The sequence below is a fragment of the Megalops cyprinoides genome, chromosome 23, assembly GCF_013368585.1.
Source record: "Megalops cyprinoides isolate fMegCyp1 chromosome 23, fMegCyp1.pri, whole genome shotgun sequence".
Taxonomy (NCBI): Eukaryota; Metazoa; Chordata; class Actinopteri; order Elopiformes; family Megalopidae; genus Megalops; species Megalops cyprinoides.
Window position 1 is genome coordinate 18,238,397 of NC_050605.1, and position 17,449 is coordinate 18,255,845.

A 17,449-nucleotide genomic window follows, 5' to 3' on the forward strand; every position below is an offset into this window, starting at 1 on the left:
ACTAATTTGGCTGCTGTCGAGGAGAAGCGTGTCGCCCTGCTAACACCGGGTCCCGTTTTTGCGGGGCACCAGCGAGCGTGGCTGTTTACCCGAGCCTCCACACCTTTACCGGCCCCGCAAAAGCGTCCTCCATCCCGGTCCAGCTGGGTTCAGATGTGCAATTACGAGCCGTTTTAAAGCGAAAATGACATTAATCAAGGCCGTAATCGCCCCGCGTTCCGCGGAGATTCCGGAAAGACGAGCCGCCTGAGCGTGTCTGGCGCTCATGTTGCCAGGCGAGCGTGCGGGGGATCTGTCTGTCCTGGCACCGGCTTAAACCGTCAATCAGCCTGCCGCTGCTGTTGTCATGGAACATAAAGCAGAGGAGAATAAGACAGGCGCTGGTGTGAAGAGGAGAGCCTCCGAGCTCCAGTCATGTTGCTGATGGTAATTGGTGGGCTGCCGCGTGTTCGGAACAGTAATTAAATGTACTACATGTGGTGTTTGCCCTGCTGGCACAGCTGGTCACATTCGTGATTTACTTTCCCCTTTATTCATGGAAGGCTCTTGCAGCCGTCTGGACTTTATGACTTCTTTAGCTGTCATTTTTAAGCGTCTCTCAAGCTGTGAGAGGGTCTTCCAAAATAGCTGACACCAGTCAGCATGGCACGAATTCATGGTCTTCCTAAGCTCCTGCTGATTTGTTTGTTCAAGGCTGTAGTAGTTGTGCTCTTTGTTTGACATTGAGGTAAAGGTGTTGTCTGTCACCCCCCCACCCCCCATCTCCGCAGGACGGACAAGCGGACATCCTGTACACATTCTGGAACTCTGTCACCCAGATTCTTTCCGTGGAGTTCCAGAAGGCGACCAGCGGTGAGTGCGCTGATTGATGTTTGTTTAACAGAACGTTGCGGATGCGTTGTCACAGTGTGATGAGTGCCTCCCAAAAACCAACCCCCCCCCACCTCCCCACACACCCCCACCCCCACCCCTCTGATTTCTCCTCACAGCGATGCTGTACAGGTACGGCCAGAGGAACACGCACATGCACACACACACACATACGTGCATGTACACATAGGCATACACACAGCGACACTTGCACACATACATGCATACCTGCATGCTTGCACACACACACACTCACACACACATACACCTACATGTAAACCTGTATGCATCCACACATGCACACACACATAACATACATGAATACACACCCACGCATGCACACACATACACACTCACACCCCCCTGTGGTGTCGTACACAAATAAATTTTCACCTGAACCATTGTCCCGCGTCAGCTCAGTCATGCTGGGAGCACTGCGCCAATAACACCCCAGTAGCACCCGGCTGGTGCTATAGTTATTAGCTCTCAGCTATAAGCTCTCAGCTCGGCTCTGCTGTAATGGTGTCAGCTGCAGAGTGGTGAGGCCACTGTTCCTCTTCTCCAGGTCCCATAAAACTGTAAACGCTCTTTCCCTGCGGAGAGATGCAGTGTGAAATGATGGCTCATCGCAAGTGATTCATTCTCCTGGATGACTCGGACGGAGCAAATAAAAGGATGTTGCCACGGTGGCGGGCCTGCGATCAATCTTTAGGTGTGTACACGCACGTGTACCCTTTAACGCCATCCTGCCGCACGACAGCATACATCAGCCGCAGTAGGAATAGTCGCTCTCACTTTATTTAGAAAGAGGAGGCGGGGGGGAATAAAGAGGTGTTTAAGTTTTTGGTGAGCTGTTTACAACGGGGCTGAATTGATAGGCAGCCTGCTGCACTTGCACTTTCTCGCACTTTCCCGGGAGAGGACCTGGAAAACAGGCGCGTCCGTACCGTGTGAAGATGTGAGACGCGGCTGCTTTTTTCCTCCTGCTCATCTAGAGGACACACGGCATCTGTGTGATGGTTTTTAACATGCAGCGGAGTTCTATTCTCCCCCTGCCTCCCGGGGTTCGGCGATGCCCCCGTCTTCTCCTTTAGGTCTGCGCAGCAATGATTGGTATGCAGGACAGGCTTATGGAACAGCGTAAAGACACCCCCCCCAGCCCTCCTGTGAGGCTTGCAGTGACTGCAGTTTTCCCAGCATGCATTGCGCAGGCCAGCAGTGTCAGTGAGCCAACTCTGATTCTTCGCTTTTTTTCCCCAGCTGGCGCTTGTTACCCCCCTCCCCCCCCTCCGCTCTCCCAGGTCATCCATCTGAGCTCCGGCACAGCACCATGAAGACCCGTTCTGCTATGGCCAGCAGTCCCTCACCACGCGCAGTAACACACGTATCAGTGGCCACGTATTAATGACACCCCCGCCCCCCCCAAGCATGTGCCAATGCGCCCGGTGTGGGCCGCATGCACCGCAAGACAGACACCCAAGGTCACCGAGGTGATGCATTCATATCGCAGGCTGTCAACTCAGAGAGAACGCAAACACTGCTGCCTGGATACCCTGAGCGGATGGAGATTTTGAAGGATGAGTTCCAGGTTCCCGATTTGCTTATATTCAATGCAAATGCAGTCCAGACAGCAAGCCAACGATTTCTTTTTTCCCCTTCATTGAAGTATTTTTTTTAGTTCTGCTTATGTGAGTGTGTAAGGCACCCCCCCAGTGCCCCTCATCAAAGACAAGGATGAGATGCTTAATTGGGCCAGCCACACCCCTTAGTGAAACGGAGCGTGCTGGGTGCAGATCGTCATGACAACACAGATAAGCAGATGCGATATGCACTGGGTGGCAATTTACGACAAGCACCCGCGTTTCCAATCTACACGACTCCCCACGGGCTTCATAACACTCCTGCTAATTATGTCAAAAGCGCCCATCAGGTGTTTTAGCAAACTTGCCATAATCAGTGTAGAGTAATCAAGACACGTCCCACATCCCAGAAGAACGGTGGAGGCCTCCACATTCCACAGTGTATTTGCTTTTCAGGTGCGGTAATCCAGGTTGGCTGACATAGGTTATGGTTATATGAATATGTATATGATGAATATGTACTGAGGCAGGTCAGACTGGGTATCTCTCAAATGTGCAATGGCAGTGTCCCTCAGGACTCACCTCCAGGACTCACCTCCTTAATTTATGTCCAGTTCCTTAACTTATACTCCCATCATCCGTTGTGGTTGTGTCCTCTCTCAAAAGGAACCTTCAACCCTGCGCTAAGGCGGCATTGCACCTGTCCTGCCTCCAGTTCTCTGCACCCCTCCCTCTGAGCCTCTCAGGCTTTAGACTGCTGGAGAGGCCTGGCAAGGTCACAGCCGGGGCAGTCGTGCTCCAGGACCAACATGCCCCCCTTCAGTAATTCAGTGTTCACACACACTTTCATGTCTGTTGAGTCTTTGCTCCCATTCGTCCCCCTTGTTCTGCTGTAACTTCAAACGCAAGATCGAAGGGAACTGTGTCCTGCCTTTTTCCTTAGGTGGCCTGAAAATGGAGCTAAATGGCACTTAGCGATCATGGCCAGAATAAACCCTTATTTTTTTTTTTTTTTTTTGCCGATACCTGAAAGTGAATCCACAGAATCCTGACAAGACTTGAGAGCTGCTTTGAAGAACGCACTCTTTCTCAGTCTGTCTGGAGTTCTCCCTCTGTCTGCCCTCCCCTCTCCCTGTCCCTCCTCGTTTCTGGTGTGAATCAGTCAGGAGTGACTGAGAGAAGTCAGCCTGCATGCTGCAGTCAGTAGGCTGGTCTGTCTCCACGGGGCAGATTAATTGTTTTTTTTGAGAGAAACGCGTAAGTTACCACACAGCGAAGGCCTGGCAAGATCAGATTGCTCTTGATTCATTGCTTTCCATGCTTTCCGTTCTCAAGTAAACGCGGTTAAGTCAGCGGATGTCGGCCGGTAACAAATTGACTGGTGACATACTGTAAAGAATATCGGCCTTCCTCGGAGGATAGAATTGTCATTCTTCAGCTCGCTAACAAGACTGAGAAAAGCGATTTACATTTTTATTCAGATCCAATTAGGTGATCCGCTCTTATGAGACTTATTGAAATGGTAACGGTTTAATTAGGGTTGAAAAAGTACTTCATAAATGCATAATATGCTTGCAACACTAAATTATACATTCACCAATTCTCTTGTTCTCTACATGAGAACAATCTACATAATGTTCCATAATTACCCATAAATCACTTCAGTTATTAAAGTTCAGTTATTATCATATTAATAATGCTGTGATTTGAACACTGCCACCTGATATTTGTGTGCGCAGTGCTCCCAAAGCTCTTGTCTCTCTGATTGTGTCTTGGAAGACAATGTGAGGGACGTCTATCTTGTGACCCCGTTTTCATTGTGCAGTCCTGGGATTTGAAGCAATGCGGTCATAATTTTCGAGATCACTGATGCGCACATAGCAGGCATTTGTTTTGCAAGCTGCTATTTACATATACTCGTCCTCTCAAACACGCGCACACACACACACACACACACACACACACACACACACACACACACACACATGCTCTTGTGCATGTGTGCCACCATCATTTGTACACTCTCATTCACATCCGCTTGAGCACACCCACTCAGTCCTCCACAGACTCTTGACCCTGGCTGCAGTACCAAACAGGAAGTGACCTCATTATAAGTGACACACGGCGGCGGCGGTGTTCTGAAAGCCGTGTCTTGCCCTCAGGGGGGGTTGCCCGACTGACAGCTCTGTGTCGCAGCTGACTCCGGTCACCCCCTGTCTGTACGTGATTTAGTCCAGGGCATTGTTTCACGTCAGGTCTAATGGAATTCTTGGCTTCCCTGGTCGGGATATATTTTTAATCAAGGATGGATGGCAGACAAGCCGTGTTTAATCTTCCAGTCAAAGAGGCAACGCAGGAGTCAGGGAAGAGCCCTGGTGTCATGTAGATGTTCCTTTGGTTCTCCTTCTGTATGTCCTTCTATATCTATTACTCTCAGTCTCTCACTTTTTACATTACATTACCTTCGTTTAGCGGACGCTCTTTTCCAGAGCGACTTCCAGTACAAAAGAACAGAAGTGCATCCATTCAAGTTGAATGAGCAACAATGTCAGAGCAGGCTAGCAACACTGCCAAACCAGTAAATGTAGGCATAACACTATTCAAGCCCTCCCACAAGTTAACTTGTGCAACCTGACTAGACAAGGGAAGGCAAGTATACTGCCATACATCAAAGTCACTAGACCACAGGATCCAAAACACATTGCGATTCTATGATGTAGTGACTATGATGTATGGTAGTATTATAATACATGTATGGATGTATTTCTCTTTCTCTGTCTCCCCCTCTTTCACTCTGAGTCCAATTCAGTAATATACAAGTTGCTGTATGTTTATATAAGTAAATGAATAAAAAAATTCTCACTCCTCTTTCTCCACCCCACAGCCTCCTCATTCTTGAAGCAGACCCTTGAGGGGGAGTACCCGAAGCTTTTGAGACTCTACAACGAGCTGTGGAAGCGTCTGCAGCAATACAGCGGCAGCATCCAGGGGGCGATGACGAGCAGCGGAGGCCTGGACCTGCCCGTGGAGCTGCCCGCCTCTGACCTCGAACCCCAGAATCTCTTCATGCACGCCAAGCAGGACTATGAGTGAGTGGGCTGCTGCTAGGCTTGTAACTGCTTGGATGTGACATAATAATGAGTGTAAAGTCTGCTAATTCCAGAGAGCGAGTTCCGCCAGTTCCGATCTGGTTTCGACTGGTTTCATCTGGTTTCCACTGGTTCTGTGGTTTGTCACCGGTTCCATTTGGTTCATAGCTCTGGGCTAATTCTTCTGGTTATTACAATGCAGAGAAGGTTCTCCAAACTGCACAGAAGCACTGAGGGATTTCTGCACTGAACCTGTTCAGAGAGATTCTGAAGACAGTTTATATATTGCATGACAATATCAGTTGTTGTATTACATTTATTACATTGGCCCAACAGATGGTCTTATTCAGAGTGGCTTACAATATCTTACAGTTTTGACATGTTATCCATTTACACTGCTGCATATTTACTGAGGCAATTCAGGTTAAGTGCTTTGCCCAAAGGCACAACAGAAGTGGCCCACCTGGTAGCTGAACCAGAAACCATTTTTGGGTTATGAGCCTTGATCCTCAGTCGCTGCATCTCATGTAGATATTTGTTGGATTTATAGATAAAAAGAATACAGTTGGTTTCTGTCATTTGTATTTGCTGTTGTTGTCTAATTATGTGGCTGATGCCATTAACCAGGACAGCTTAGGGAACGTTGCAAAGTATAAGTGCAGGATAAGGGCATACTGTAGTGTAACTCACAGCCACCAACAAGTAGTGTTGAGTGAAATAACTCCTCAGGAAAAAAAAAAAACATGTCAGATTTCACAGTGAAGATGTCAGCTGTCATCATCAAACCCTCCAAGTTCCTCAGATGGAGTTCCAGTGATGGATGGGTAAGCGTGAGTCTCCTTCCCAACAACGGCCTCCTGCGAGCTCCGTCTCCCTGGAGACGGGAAACTCGGGTAACAGATCGATCTCCGCGTTCGGTCTGAATTAACGCTCTCGGAAAAAAAACAAAGGACGTGATGAATAAGAAGCGGAGGGCTAAGCGCTTCCCCTTCATCTTCCTCTCGTGTTCCTGAGCTCGTGCGCGTCGTAGCGAGAGGCCGCCGCCGGATCGGTAGAACTGCCACCGCCATGCGCGGCACTCAGCAAACCCGCTGCAGGTGTTTGTCATTCAGAGGCAGAAAGAGCAGCCGTTTTCACATCTCTGAGCGCCTCAGAAATATCCCCCTAAGCCCAGAGAAGCAATTGTGAAGATAGGCTTGTGAGGTTCTCTCTCCTTTTAGTGCCTTTGGCTTTTTAGTGTAGGTGTTTAAATCGAGGCCTTGGGGAGTTTGGGGGGGGGGGGTGGGGGGGTGTTGAAGCTTTCTTTTTTTCCTGAACGAAAGCAAAAAGTTGACAGCCACCACGGATCTCTGCCCAGCAAAGAGCTGCCTGTGCCTGTGAAGTCTCGAAGCGGAGACAGGGGGAAGCTGGATCAAAGCCCCAATGGATCAAACGCCAAAGCTTCGCCCTGACCTGGGCGTGGGGCCGTCCACACTCTCTCTTTCAGAGAGGCCTGATGGGATACGCTCCCCTGGAGGAGAGACACGGGCAGATCGGACACGACATTCCCCCTCCTGTCTGCAGAAAGAGAGGCAGTATTGATTGGCTCGCCCTGACTGCAGGACGAGCTCAGCGAGGTGATCAGACCTAATGAAGCGATCTCCGCACCGCCCGGGCAGGGAAGGAACGGGAGGGGGGGGGCAGCGGCCGGAGCTCTGCGCGTCGACTATTTAACCTTGTAATTATGCAGAGCGTTCTGTGCCAAATTGCTTTTTCATGCAAGGTCCTCATTGTCCTCAGGGAAGTAAACAAAGACCCTTATTAACCTCTCAGCTTCTTCAGAATGCAGCGGACGGCTGAGAGATGAGGGGGATGACAGGACGAGGGGGCGGTGATGGAGGAGAAATCTTTACACACAGCTAAGATGACATTACATTTTTAAGTGCTCGGCACACGCTTTTACCCAGGGTGACTACCGTTACTATAGGGGTGATTGTGGATAAAGCAGCATTGCTTCACCTAGGGTTCAAACCCGCAGCCCTCAGGTTACAAAGCCAGTTCCCTGTCCTCTGTCACCGCACTGCCACCTGAGAAATCATATGCCAAAGCAGCGAATAAATTGCTTTACTGTTAGCTGTTACAAAAGGAGGTAAAAAAAAATCCCACTTATGTTCGGACACCTGGCTCAGCATTCTCCAGTACTGTGTTTTTCTGTGTTTCCATTTAATGCTTGACATTTCAAACAGTACTGCTGTACATTAGTTAGAATTTCTATTTCAGGGTTCCCAGGCTGTCGTGGGATAAGGTGTAGCTCGTGACAGAACAATCCCCACTGAACGGGGGAGGCTGGCATCTCCCAGCGTAATGGTGCATCTGCTCCTTCCAGTGTCTCTGGGGCCAGCGTTCAGCCCACCAAATCCTGGCTCGTCTTTCGCTCAGAGTAGAACACCGTGTTCAGTGGACCAGACTGTGCGAAAAGGCTCACTGTGTAAAAAGCTTTTGTTTAAGAGGTTCAGAGGGAAAATGGAGTCTGACGTATCCCATGAATCACTGCTCTCCACTGCCCGGTTTTTCCCGCCGTCTCATCACTTTCCATTGTGAGCTACCGTGTTATTTCCTGTGCTGTTTCTCAGGGTCTGGTGTCTTAGCAGAGGAGGCTAAAAGTAGCTGGATGTGTGTGCTTGTCTCCTCAGCCCGGAAAAGGCCCTGAAGGACTCCCTCCAGCCTTATGAAGCTGCCTACCTGTCCAAGTCCCTGTCTCGCCTCTTTGACCCCATCAACCTGGTGTTCCCTCAGGGGGGGCGCAACCCTCCCTCCAGCGACGAGCTGGAGAGCATCATCAAAACCATCGCCAGGTACTCCTTTACCGCTTCTTACAGCTGCTGTACTCCTGTCCCATAGTCATAGAGTGCAGAGCTGCCCCATGCTTATAGCCATATACTGTATAGCTACCCATGCCTGTAGACAGATATTCTATAACTGCCCCCTACCAAAAGTCATATACTATATAGTTACCCCATTCCAATAGCTATATAATGTGTAGCAACCTACTATCTATAGACAAATACTGTACAGCTGCCCTGTGGTTATAGGTAGATACTCTATTGCGACTGTATCCATCAGCAGATACTTTATAGATGGTCCATGCCTATAGACATACACTGTTTAGCTGCCCCCTACTGCTCTGTATTGTACTGCCATAACCTTGTCTATAGCCAGCAAGTGTAGCCAAGTAAATTACTGTTATTTCCTTAACAGGTAGGATAATAATAACCAAAAAACCAAGCTGTGTAATTACTTTCACTGGATGAAAGCATCAGCTTGAGGAAAAAAAAATGAAATAAACATGCTAATATAGTCCAGCGCATCGCGGCAGGCATTACTGTGAGTAGATCTGCCTCCTCCAGCCACCAGTGCAGTGGCAGTTAACACGGCTGGAATAGACTCCACATTACAGCAGCCATTTAAACCCCTTTTGAACCAGAGCTCACAGAAGACGCTCTTGGTTTTATGGGATGCTGTAGAAGGTGTAGAATGTGATTTTTAATTGGCCCCGGCCTTTACCCTGTGTAACAGAGGTAGTCTCTCTCTATGCAGTCCATTATGTGCTCGACTTGTTAAAATTTTAACGGTAGAAAAATAAAAGTTTGACCTTCCATACTGTTTCATTTTCTCATCTTGATTAATGACTAATTTACATGTATGCCTGTGTAACGCTTACAATTAGCAAGGTGTGCTTAGATTTTAACAAGGTGTGATTACAGGCCACATACAGCAATAACATGAAATTACACCAATAAAAAAACCAATCATTAGTGACAATTTTTAAATACCCTTATAATATTTAATGGTCTTATTGTGCAACTTGAAGGGAACATTCATAGTAGAGCTTTTGCCCGAGGTGCGTGAATATACGGGACATGCCCAATGCATCATCATGATAACATGCAGGACATGGACTGTGAAACTAAAATCTCACTGTTATTTAAAATGCAGTGCAAATCTTCTTTTCCTTGAATTATAAGAAGTGTTCACCTACTCATTAGTTACCGACATATAATGGTGGATATTTCTGTATTCTCTAGAGCACCGATTCTCAATCCTGCTCCTGGGGCCCCCCTGCTCCACACATTTTCCATCTTTCCCTGGTCTGCCTACCTGACTGAACTCATCAGTGGCTCTTTTGATTAGCTGAGCACACCCAATTTAATCAAGAGCATGTTAACAAATTTCAATCAGGTGTGTTTGGAGCAAGGATAGATGGAAGACATGCAGGACACGGGGGCCCCAGGAGCAGGATTGAGAATCGGTGCTCTAGAGGGCTTGACCGAAGTCATTACCCTGTTGATAGCTCTAGGTTTCTCCTTTCCCATCACTAGTGAGTGAATGGTGGTGTGGGGTCCGGGTGAGGCTAACACTGCCTGACGCTGATGGAGAGTCTGATGCTGGCTGAACGTTTTCTCCTCCTTAACTTCCTCTTCAGTGAGCTAAATGTGGCGGCGGTGGACGTTGTCCTGACCCTGGCCGTAGCCAAGAACGCCGCCAAGACCGTCCAGCTCTTCTGCGTGAAGTCGGAGCAGCTGGTGAGTTTTGGAGGTGGGGTTATGAAAGGAAGTGCAGGGATGGTCGCTCCCTGTTGCTGTGCATCTCAGTGGCTGATGATCGGGGGGTGGGGGAGGGCGAGATCCGTAAATGAAGCGTGCTGTTCCCTCTTGTCTAATGATGGGAGTTCACTCACCTTCAAACAGTTCACAACGTGGTTACGTGCACTTACAAGCAACATTCCGATTTAGAGGGAACCACAGTTGATTAGTAAGTATGCTGGCTATATGTTTCATTATAATGTTCTTCACACTTAGCTTTGAAGGTGCAGGACAGCTCGTCTCTGATACTCCCAATTAGTCGAGTGACTTCCCGCGACCGCTTGCTGAGATGTCTACACCTTCAGTCTAATGGCCGCCATTTCATTAGAGCAGCGGATTAAGTGAGATTCTGGTCACGTCTCAGAGGAACAGCTTTTCCCTCTGACCCCCCCCCCCCCCCCCCCCTTTGTTTGTGTGACACGGCCCACAGCCTCCTGTCCTGCAGTTAGGGCTTCAGTGTAGCAGGAGAGAAGCCTTGAGCTGAAATTGTGGAGAACAGGAGCTCTGGCACAGATCTGAAGATGTGTTCCTGATGAAATATCTTGGCTTTCGTGCAGATAAGGAGTCTTGTCTCTTTATTAGTGTTATGAGAGCAATGGTGGAGCTGCCACTTCTTCCTCCCCGCGAGTGGTGAAGCAGCTCGCCTCACTGTCTGAACCGCAGACAGTGATAGTAAATGGTTTTCCAAGCCTCGAGTACCACCTGTTAGTGCTTACAGAGAATGGACTGTAATCACGGCCTCTGGCTATAAGCCAAAAAAAAAAAAAAATCCTCTCTAGTTTGCCTTCTCTGCTGTGAATCAGACTGACTGGCCTTCGTTCTGATAATGACGGGAGGTTCGTTTCGTTTGAGGTGAGAGTCAGGTGACCAGCACCGGCGGAGTCCAGATTTGTTCCAAGCGTCTGGTTCTGCTCTCGGTCCGAAAGAATCTGATTGTTCATGTCTCACTTCATGCCATCCTGGCGCGGGTGCAGGGATGGTTATGGGATGGTTATGGGATGGTTATGTGACAGCACCAGCTCTGTCACTGAGAAAAGGCTCGCTCTAAAAAGGCTGTTTGTGTAGCACACAAATTAACAAAAGGCCACATTTTCCACAACATGCCATTTTCTGCTCACAGGGTGAAGGCAAGGGGTGTCCACAAGAATAGCATGTGTTACTGGCATTGCTTGAATTTCTTACAGTTCAACCCAAAGCACTTTAGCAGTTACTCTGAATGCTCCCTAAATATACCACTTTATTGGCATCTCTACAGCAGCACTTGTAATTAGGACAGTTATTTCTGCCTCTCCATACAATAGATGTTATGCTGCATTCAGCAATTCGCTGGGTCTGAAAAGTAAATTTGTTTCACGCTTTCAACTGCATTTCAAATGGAAAGCAAATCAAAGCCTGGCTGTTTATTTTTTTAATGATTCCTTTTCGAAGGCCATAATGTTAAGCTATTCAAGCTCATCTTCAGATATAGCGGGCATTGTGAGGCGAGATTGCAAGCAAGTGTATGGGAGTGAATTACAAAAGAGAATGGGAACGCCAATGCTCAGAAGTCATTTATCCTGCACTGAAAGTTCCTGCTGTCGGGTGCCGATTACTTGCCGCTCTCTGACCCGTTAATCCCAGAAGGAATACGCCAGAGTTTGGAGCCTGTTTTGTGATGTGGAACAATCAACAGGTTCATAGATTGGAGCCCAGCCCCAGTCACTGCACTGGAACAGAATCACAAATTGCCTGGTGTTAAGTGCACGATTGGGGGGGGGGGGGGGGTTCACGGTCCGGGGGGCGCATTTTTATGAAGACAACGTCCTATTTTTTATTCGTATTTATGCATGTGTTGGATCCTCATGAGGCAAGTTACATGTGCATATCGCAAGAGAGCTGCCGAGTGTATAGAAAAGGTTTTTCTCCCAGAAAGATACTTTTTTGTAGTTTTTATAGAGGGCTTTAGATATAGCCATGGATTAAGCCTATTTCGCTCACAGAAGCGGAGATCGATTAAGTCTGCGTAAATCTTACTTAGAAGCTGGGATTGATTAAGGCTCTCTGTTTCTCTCACTAAAGCTGAGGTCAGACAAGTGTGCCTATTCCTCTAATAAAAGGTGAGATAGATTAATTTAGCCTTTTTCTCTTACACATCAGTATGTTGCAGGTGGGATTCCTAGGTGGTTTCTCTTGTAAATGCTGAGGTTAACCAGGTCTGCCTGTTTTTCTCATAAAAGCTGAGCTTAAGTCGGACTGCTTCTCTCATAAAAGCGGATGTCCATTAAGTTTCTCTTATGAAACATGGTGGATTCCCTTTTTCTTTTGAATTTTCATATGTTGCAGGTGAGGGTCCCAGGTGGGCTACCACTAGCATACCATTAAGGAAGGCATTAGTGCAGTGTATTTCAGTAAATATCCAGCTGTATGAAGAGAGAAATAAATGTAAGCTGTGTAAATCGCCCTGGATGAAGGTGTCTGCCAATAATGCCTGCTTCTCTGCCAGCTTTCTAGAACAGTAAATGTTTCCATCTGGGGTGGCTATTTCAGCCTATATACTGTGTGTTCATATACATGTACAGTACCAGGTCAAAAGTTTGGACACAGCCGATGAAGCTAATGGGAAACATGCATTCAAAGACATTTTGATGGAACGACGTATGCTTAAATGCTTGAAATTTGGTTCTTAGATAAATATAAATAGTGAAGTACCTTTTGTATGAATTTCTAAAAAAAAAAACAATTGAAATTTTTGGTTACTTTGAAGAATTTAATAAGATATTTTGGGTTTGTTTAACACTCTTTTGGTCGCTCCATAATTCCATTTGTGTTATTTTATAGTTTTGATGTCTATACTATTATTCTAAAATGTGGAAAATAGTAAAAATAAAGAAAAATGCTTCAATGAGTAGGTGTGTCCATACGTGTGTGTGGTACTGTATGTATATGTAATATGATGTTGTTTGAAAGTCCGCCGCTAGCTAGTGATGTTTGGCAGCTACAAACAATTGCTTGTTTGGTAGCCAATGATGCAACTCTGTTATCGAACAGTGTGACCAGAACAGCTTTTCATTTCGAGCCATATCAGCCAGCAGTTTCCTGTCTCTTCTGTATAAGCTGTGTAAGCCTGCATTTTGCCATTTACAGATGCTTGCGCTTACCGGATTTAATCATAGCAGATGTAATGATATAATGCATAATGCTACACTTGCCTGAAGGTATTAAGGACGGAAGGAGCCTAATTGTTGAGTGGACAAACAAGGCAAATGATGCACATTTTTCCATTGTTATCTATAAAGACAAAACAATTAACTATGGAAAAAATTATATTTCGTTACAGCACTTACACTTGCCGTTGTTGACTAGGTAGGCTGCCACACACCTCCAGACCGCCATGTGGACATTCTGCAACAGGTGTCAGCTGGCAACAGCTTGTGGGGTATGAGAAATAGGCCCTGTTCCGTTGAAGTGTGCCCACGTGTCAGACTGGATATGAGGAAGCAACAGCAATGGCAGGAAGGATGAGGAAGCACTCATACTGCATGCCAGACTGGGACAGGCCTCAAGATGGCTGCCGCTTTGCATCCTGGCCTCCCGGAGCGAGGAGTTGGTGCGCGAGGGACAGCGGGCCTCTCTCACGGCGGCCCGGCTCGGAGACGGCGGTGATACTTGACTCGTGATTAGAGCTGAGACCAGCGAGCCCCTTTATTAATAAACATCGTAATTACGGAGGCAGGAATGAAGACGGCGGATTAATTTGAATTCACAGCGGCGTGCCTCCTGTTGCGGATGGATCTCGCGTCTCGTTTTGACTCCCGTTCCTGGCAATTTCACCTCGTTTGCGACACACGGAGCGGCTGAGAATGCGTGTCGCGCACTGATTGCTTACCTGGACGGACGCCGCGTGCGTGGCGCTGGGCGCTGCGGTCAAAGCAGAGCTGCATTGTTTTCATTCCCGGGAAAAAGAAAAAAAAGAAAAGAAACGCAGAAATGAGTTTTAGCGTAGGTGTTGGAGCTCAGCAAACCCTACTTTGGATTAAGTGCATATTCTCATAGGGAGGGAAAAACAATGGAAAATCAACAGGTAGTCAAGTGCTGCACATGAACAATAAACAAACAGACCTGACACTCATTTGCTGAGAAAAAAAAAATAAGAGCAACTGCATGAGATCTCAGTGTTTACCCTGAATGGAGTAGCCAGCACTCAAACAGCTGCATGGTCCTGCCTGTCTCACAGCTGAGAATGAGAGTAAAAATCCCTTGGGTAGGGATTCAGCACAGGCAAAACTCGCATCTTTCTGCTCTCACCCAGTGGAGAGGTGGAGAGAGCTCCCTCTCTCAGGCCCGGACAGGCTGTATGTGCAGTGGAAAGGGACCTCTATACCTTCCTGTGTGTCACGGTGACACGGTGTGTGACGCTGAGACCTGGAGGGACTTTCCTTTGTCTATTCCCAGTCGCCAGGGGCTTCGGGGTGAAAGGTTGACCGCTGTAGCTCTCGGTGGTGATTAATGAAGGTGCCATTTTGCCTGCTATGACCTCTTAAAACCAATCACAGCAGTTGCATCGAGCCACACATTCAATACAGGTCATGTAGGAGACTTTGGCAAAATCAGGATCAGATATCTAGTGTGTGTGTGGGGGGCACAGGTGTAATGAGGCTAACCCCAACAATCTACAGAAAAGCAGAGCTCTGGTTCTTGCTAAAGGCATGTTGTGGAGTGTATTTTATATGCTCTCTCATTGCAGATGTCCCAATCCCACTTTATCTCAGGCAGCAGTGTGGTGTAGTGGCAAGGAGCAGGGCTTGTAACCATAAGGTTGCTGGTTTGAATCCCTGCTGGGACACTGCACAGTAGTCTTTGGCAAGGTACTTACCCACAATTACCTCAGTAAATATCCAGCTGTGTAAATGGATACAGTTGTAATGTAACAAAAATCATAAATATAAATCACTCTGGATAAGAACGTCTGCTAAATGACAATAAAGTTGTTTCTGTGACCTCAGTATTTAGGCCAGAGACCGTGATATCTCTGTCAGTTTCCACTAGGGTTTAGGAACTTGGGGAAATCATCACTGTGAAAATCATCTACATTTCTCTTCATTCCTTTTCATTCCTCTCCCCTCATGTCACAAACCTAGGTGATATCTTGGTGTTTCCCCTCAGTGAAATCCAGGTCATGAAATACTCAGGGGTGTGAACTACCTGCTACATATCTGCAGGTGTCCCAAGTGCCTTCCTAGGCATGCTCACACCTGTATGCAGAGGTGATAATTAACTGTTACCAAGCCATTTTTAGACTGTTGCCATGGTACTTCTACAGAGTGCTACGATGTTTTTTTCCCCCTTCATTCTCTGATGCCCCTGATTTTTTTTCTTTTCTTTTTGTCTTTTTTTAACCCTATTTTCTGATTGGTGAAAATTCAGGGCACGCACAAAGCATGTTCTCACCTTTGTAACTGAAAATCGAAGCGACTGCTTAGCTACTCACTGAAGGTTTATCTTATATATTTATTTCTTGTGGTAAATGACTTCATATTTATATATAGAAGTCTTCCTCCCCTTCTGTGCCTCCTGTCAGCCTGAGCCGTTCAGAGCGCTGGCTGCAGAGGAGGCAGCAGGACTGGCACAGGTCTGTGTCACGGACGTTGATGTGCGATGGAGGGGTGGCCGTGACACAGCCAGAGCTGTGAACACCTCTGGGATTTGAGCTGGCACACCCTGTGGGGAGCGGCCCAGCCTGGAGGTACAGCAGCTGCTGCTGAAATGGAGATGGTGGAGCTGGGACTGCGGGGGGGCTGTCTGCGTCCTCCATGTGTCCCCTCCTGCGGGTCCAGCAGGGTCTCATCTGTCCCTGGCGTGGGGGGGGGGGCAAGTGTGGGGGGGGGGCAAGTGTGGGGCGGGGCAGCCTGGGGGGAGAGATGTTCCCTCTCTGGCTTTGAAGTGACCTGCTGAGCACCTGCTCTGTGCCTCACCTCCTCCGTACGTGCTGTGTCTTTTCTTGCTGTCCTTGTTGGTCCCAGCAAGAAGAAAAAGCCCTCTCCAAATGGTAGCGTCACTCGCTCACTCACTCGCTCACTCGCTCGCTCACTACTGCCGTAGCAGCATTTGGCCACTAGAGGCACTACATTGTGGAAAAAGAGAGGCAAGCAGAGGAGCAGCAGCCAGTGTGAACAGTGCTGGTACAGTTCTTGTATGCGTTTTCTGTTCGTTTGTTTTTTTTTTTTTCATCACCTGATTTCCTGACCAGCCTTCTCTCCCCTTTCTCCGCTTTACAGCTGTGCACGCAGGGCGATGCCAGCCAGGTCATCGGGCCCCTGACAGAGGGACAGAGGCGCAACGTGGCGGTGGTCAACTCTCTGTACAGGCTGCAGCAGTCGGTGGGAAAGGTGGGGCCCAGCGGACCAGCACCTCCAGTTACAGCACGTTCCACTCTGTGACTTTGCATTTTGTAACGTTACGTTAGACAGCATTGCATTACATCAGACTGCATTACCTTACACTGTTACATAACACTACCCAGATCAGTGTGGGTAACGTAGCTTCATGTTTATGTACCGCTTTGTTGGCTTGAGTTGCATTCTGTGTTACAGTTATAAGACCTGTATGGAGCTGTATATTGAGCACTCAGCTATATATTAAGCAACTCAACCCATGTACACAGACTAGTAGGTACCATAGCTAGGTACTGCATGGACAAGTACTTGATTATACTGAGTTTGGGTTTGTCATGACATTAATTGAATTTCCCACCCATCCTCTGATGAGAAAACCGAAGGTTCGCCAATCGATTTAGAGAGTCTCATTTTTTAGCTCTGCGTGTTGATTAATTTGGTCTGGCCCCTGGTGGCCCGACGGTTGATGAGAAGAGAAAGCGTTCTCATTTTAGGTGTATCGCAGCCAGCCTGGCCCCAGTGGGAGTGGCGGTGTGGTCCTGATGGGGAATAATGATTGGGGTCGCCACCATTGTGTAACCTCAAATCACAATACCACTTACAATCACTCATTGTAAAAAGCGGAGAGGAAAAGCACTTGCTACAGAACAGTGGGGGGGGGCAGCCGGTGTGCGAAGGAGCCACAATTTGTTTTATTAAAAATACATGATTACTCCTACAGTGCCGTTCTCCCGCTCCGCTGATTAATAGCCTAATAAAAGAGAATTACTGTTATCGTAAAATATTTAAAGGCAAGGTTATCAAAATTTTAATGCCGGGAAGTGGAAGAGCGGCGTGGTCAGGAGCAGGGGAGCGTTATCTGGAGAGGGAGCACAGCGGTGAGAGATGGTATCAGACAAGCGGAGTCCTCGCCGCTC

At 47.7% G+C, this 17,449-nt stretch overlaps 1 protein-coding gene across 2 annotated transcripts in view; it reads left to right on the plus strand.

The window, feature by feature from the left end:
• The window catches only part of cog5 (component of oligomeric golgi complex 5), a 111,700-nt gene that overhangs the window by 78,297 nt on the left and 15,954 nt on the right, over nucleotides 1-17,449 (plus strand). For both annotated transcript variants that reach the window (XM_036517916.1, XM_036517917.1), the window contains 5 exons: nucleotides 771-852; nucleotides 5,335-5,539; nucleotides 8,212-8,373; nucleotides 10,002-10,101; nucleotides 16,416-16,526. In XM_036517916.1, the coding sequence (XP_036373809.1) occupies nucleotides 771-852; nucleotides 5,335-5,539; nucleotides 8,212-8,373; nucleotides 10,002-10,101; nucleotides 16,416-16,526 (660 nt within the window). The remainder of the gene's footprint in view (nucleotides 1-770; nucleotides 853-5,334; nucleotides 5,540-8,211; nucleotides 8,374-10,001; nucleotides 10,102-16,415; nucleotides 16,527-17,449) is intronic.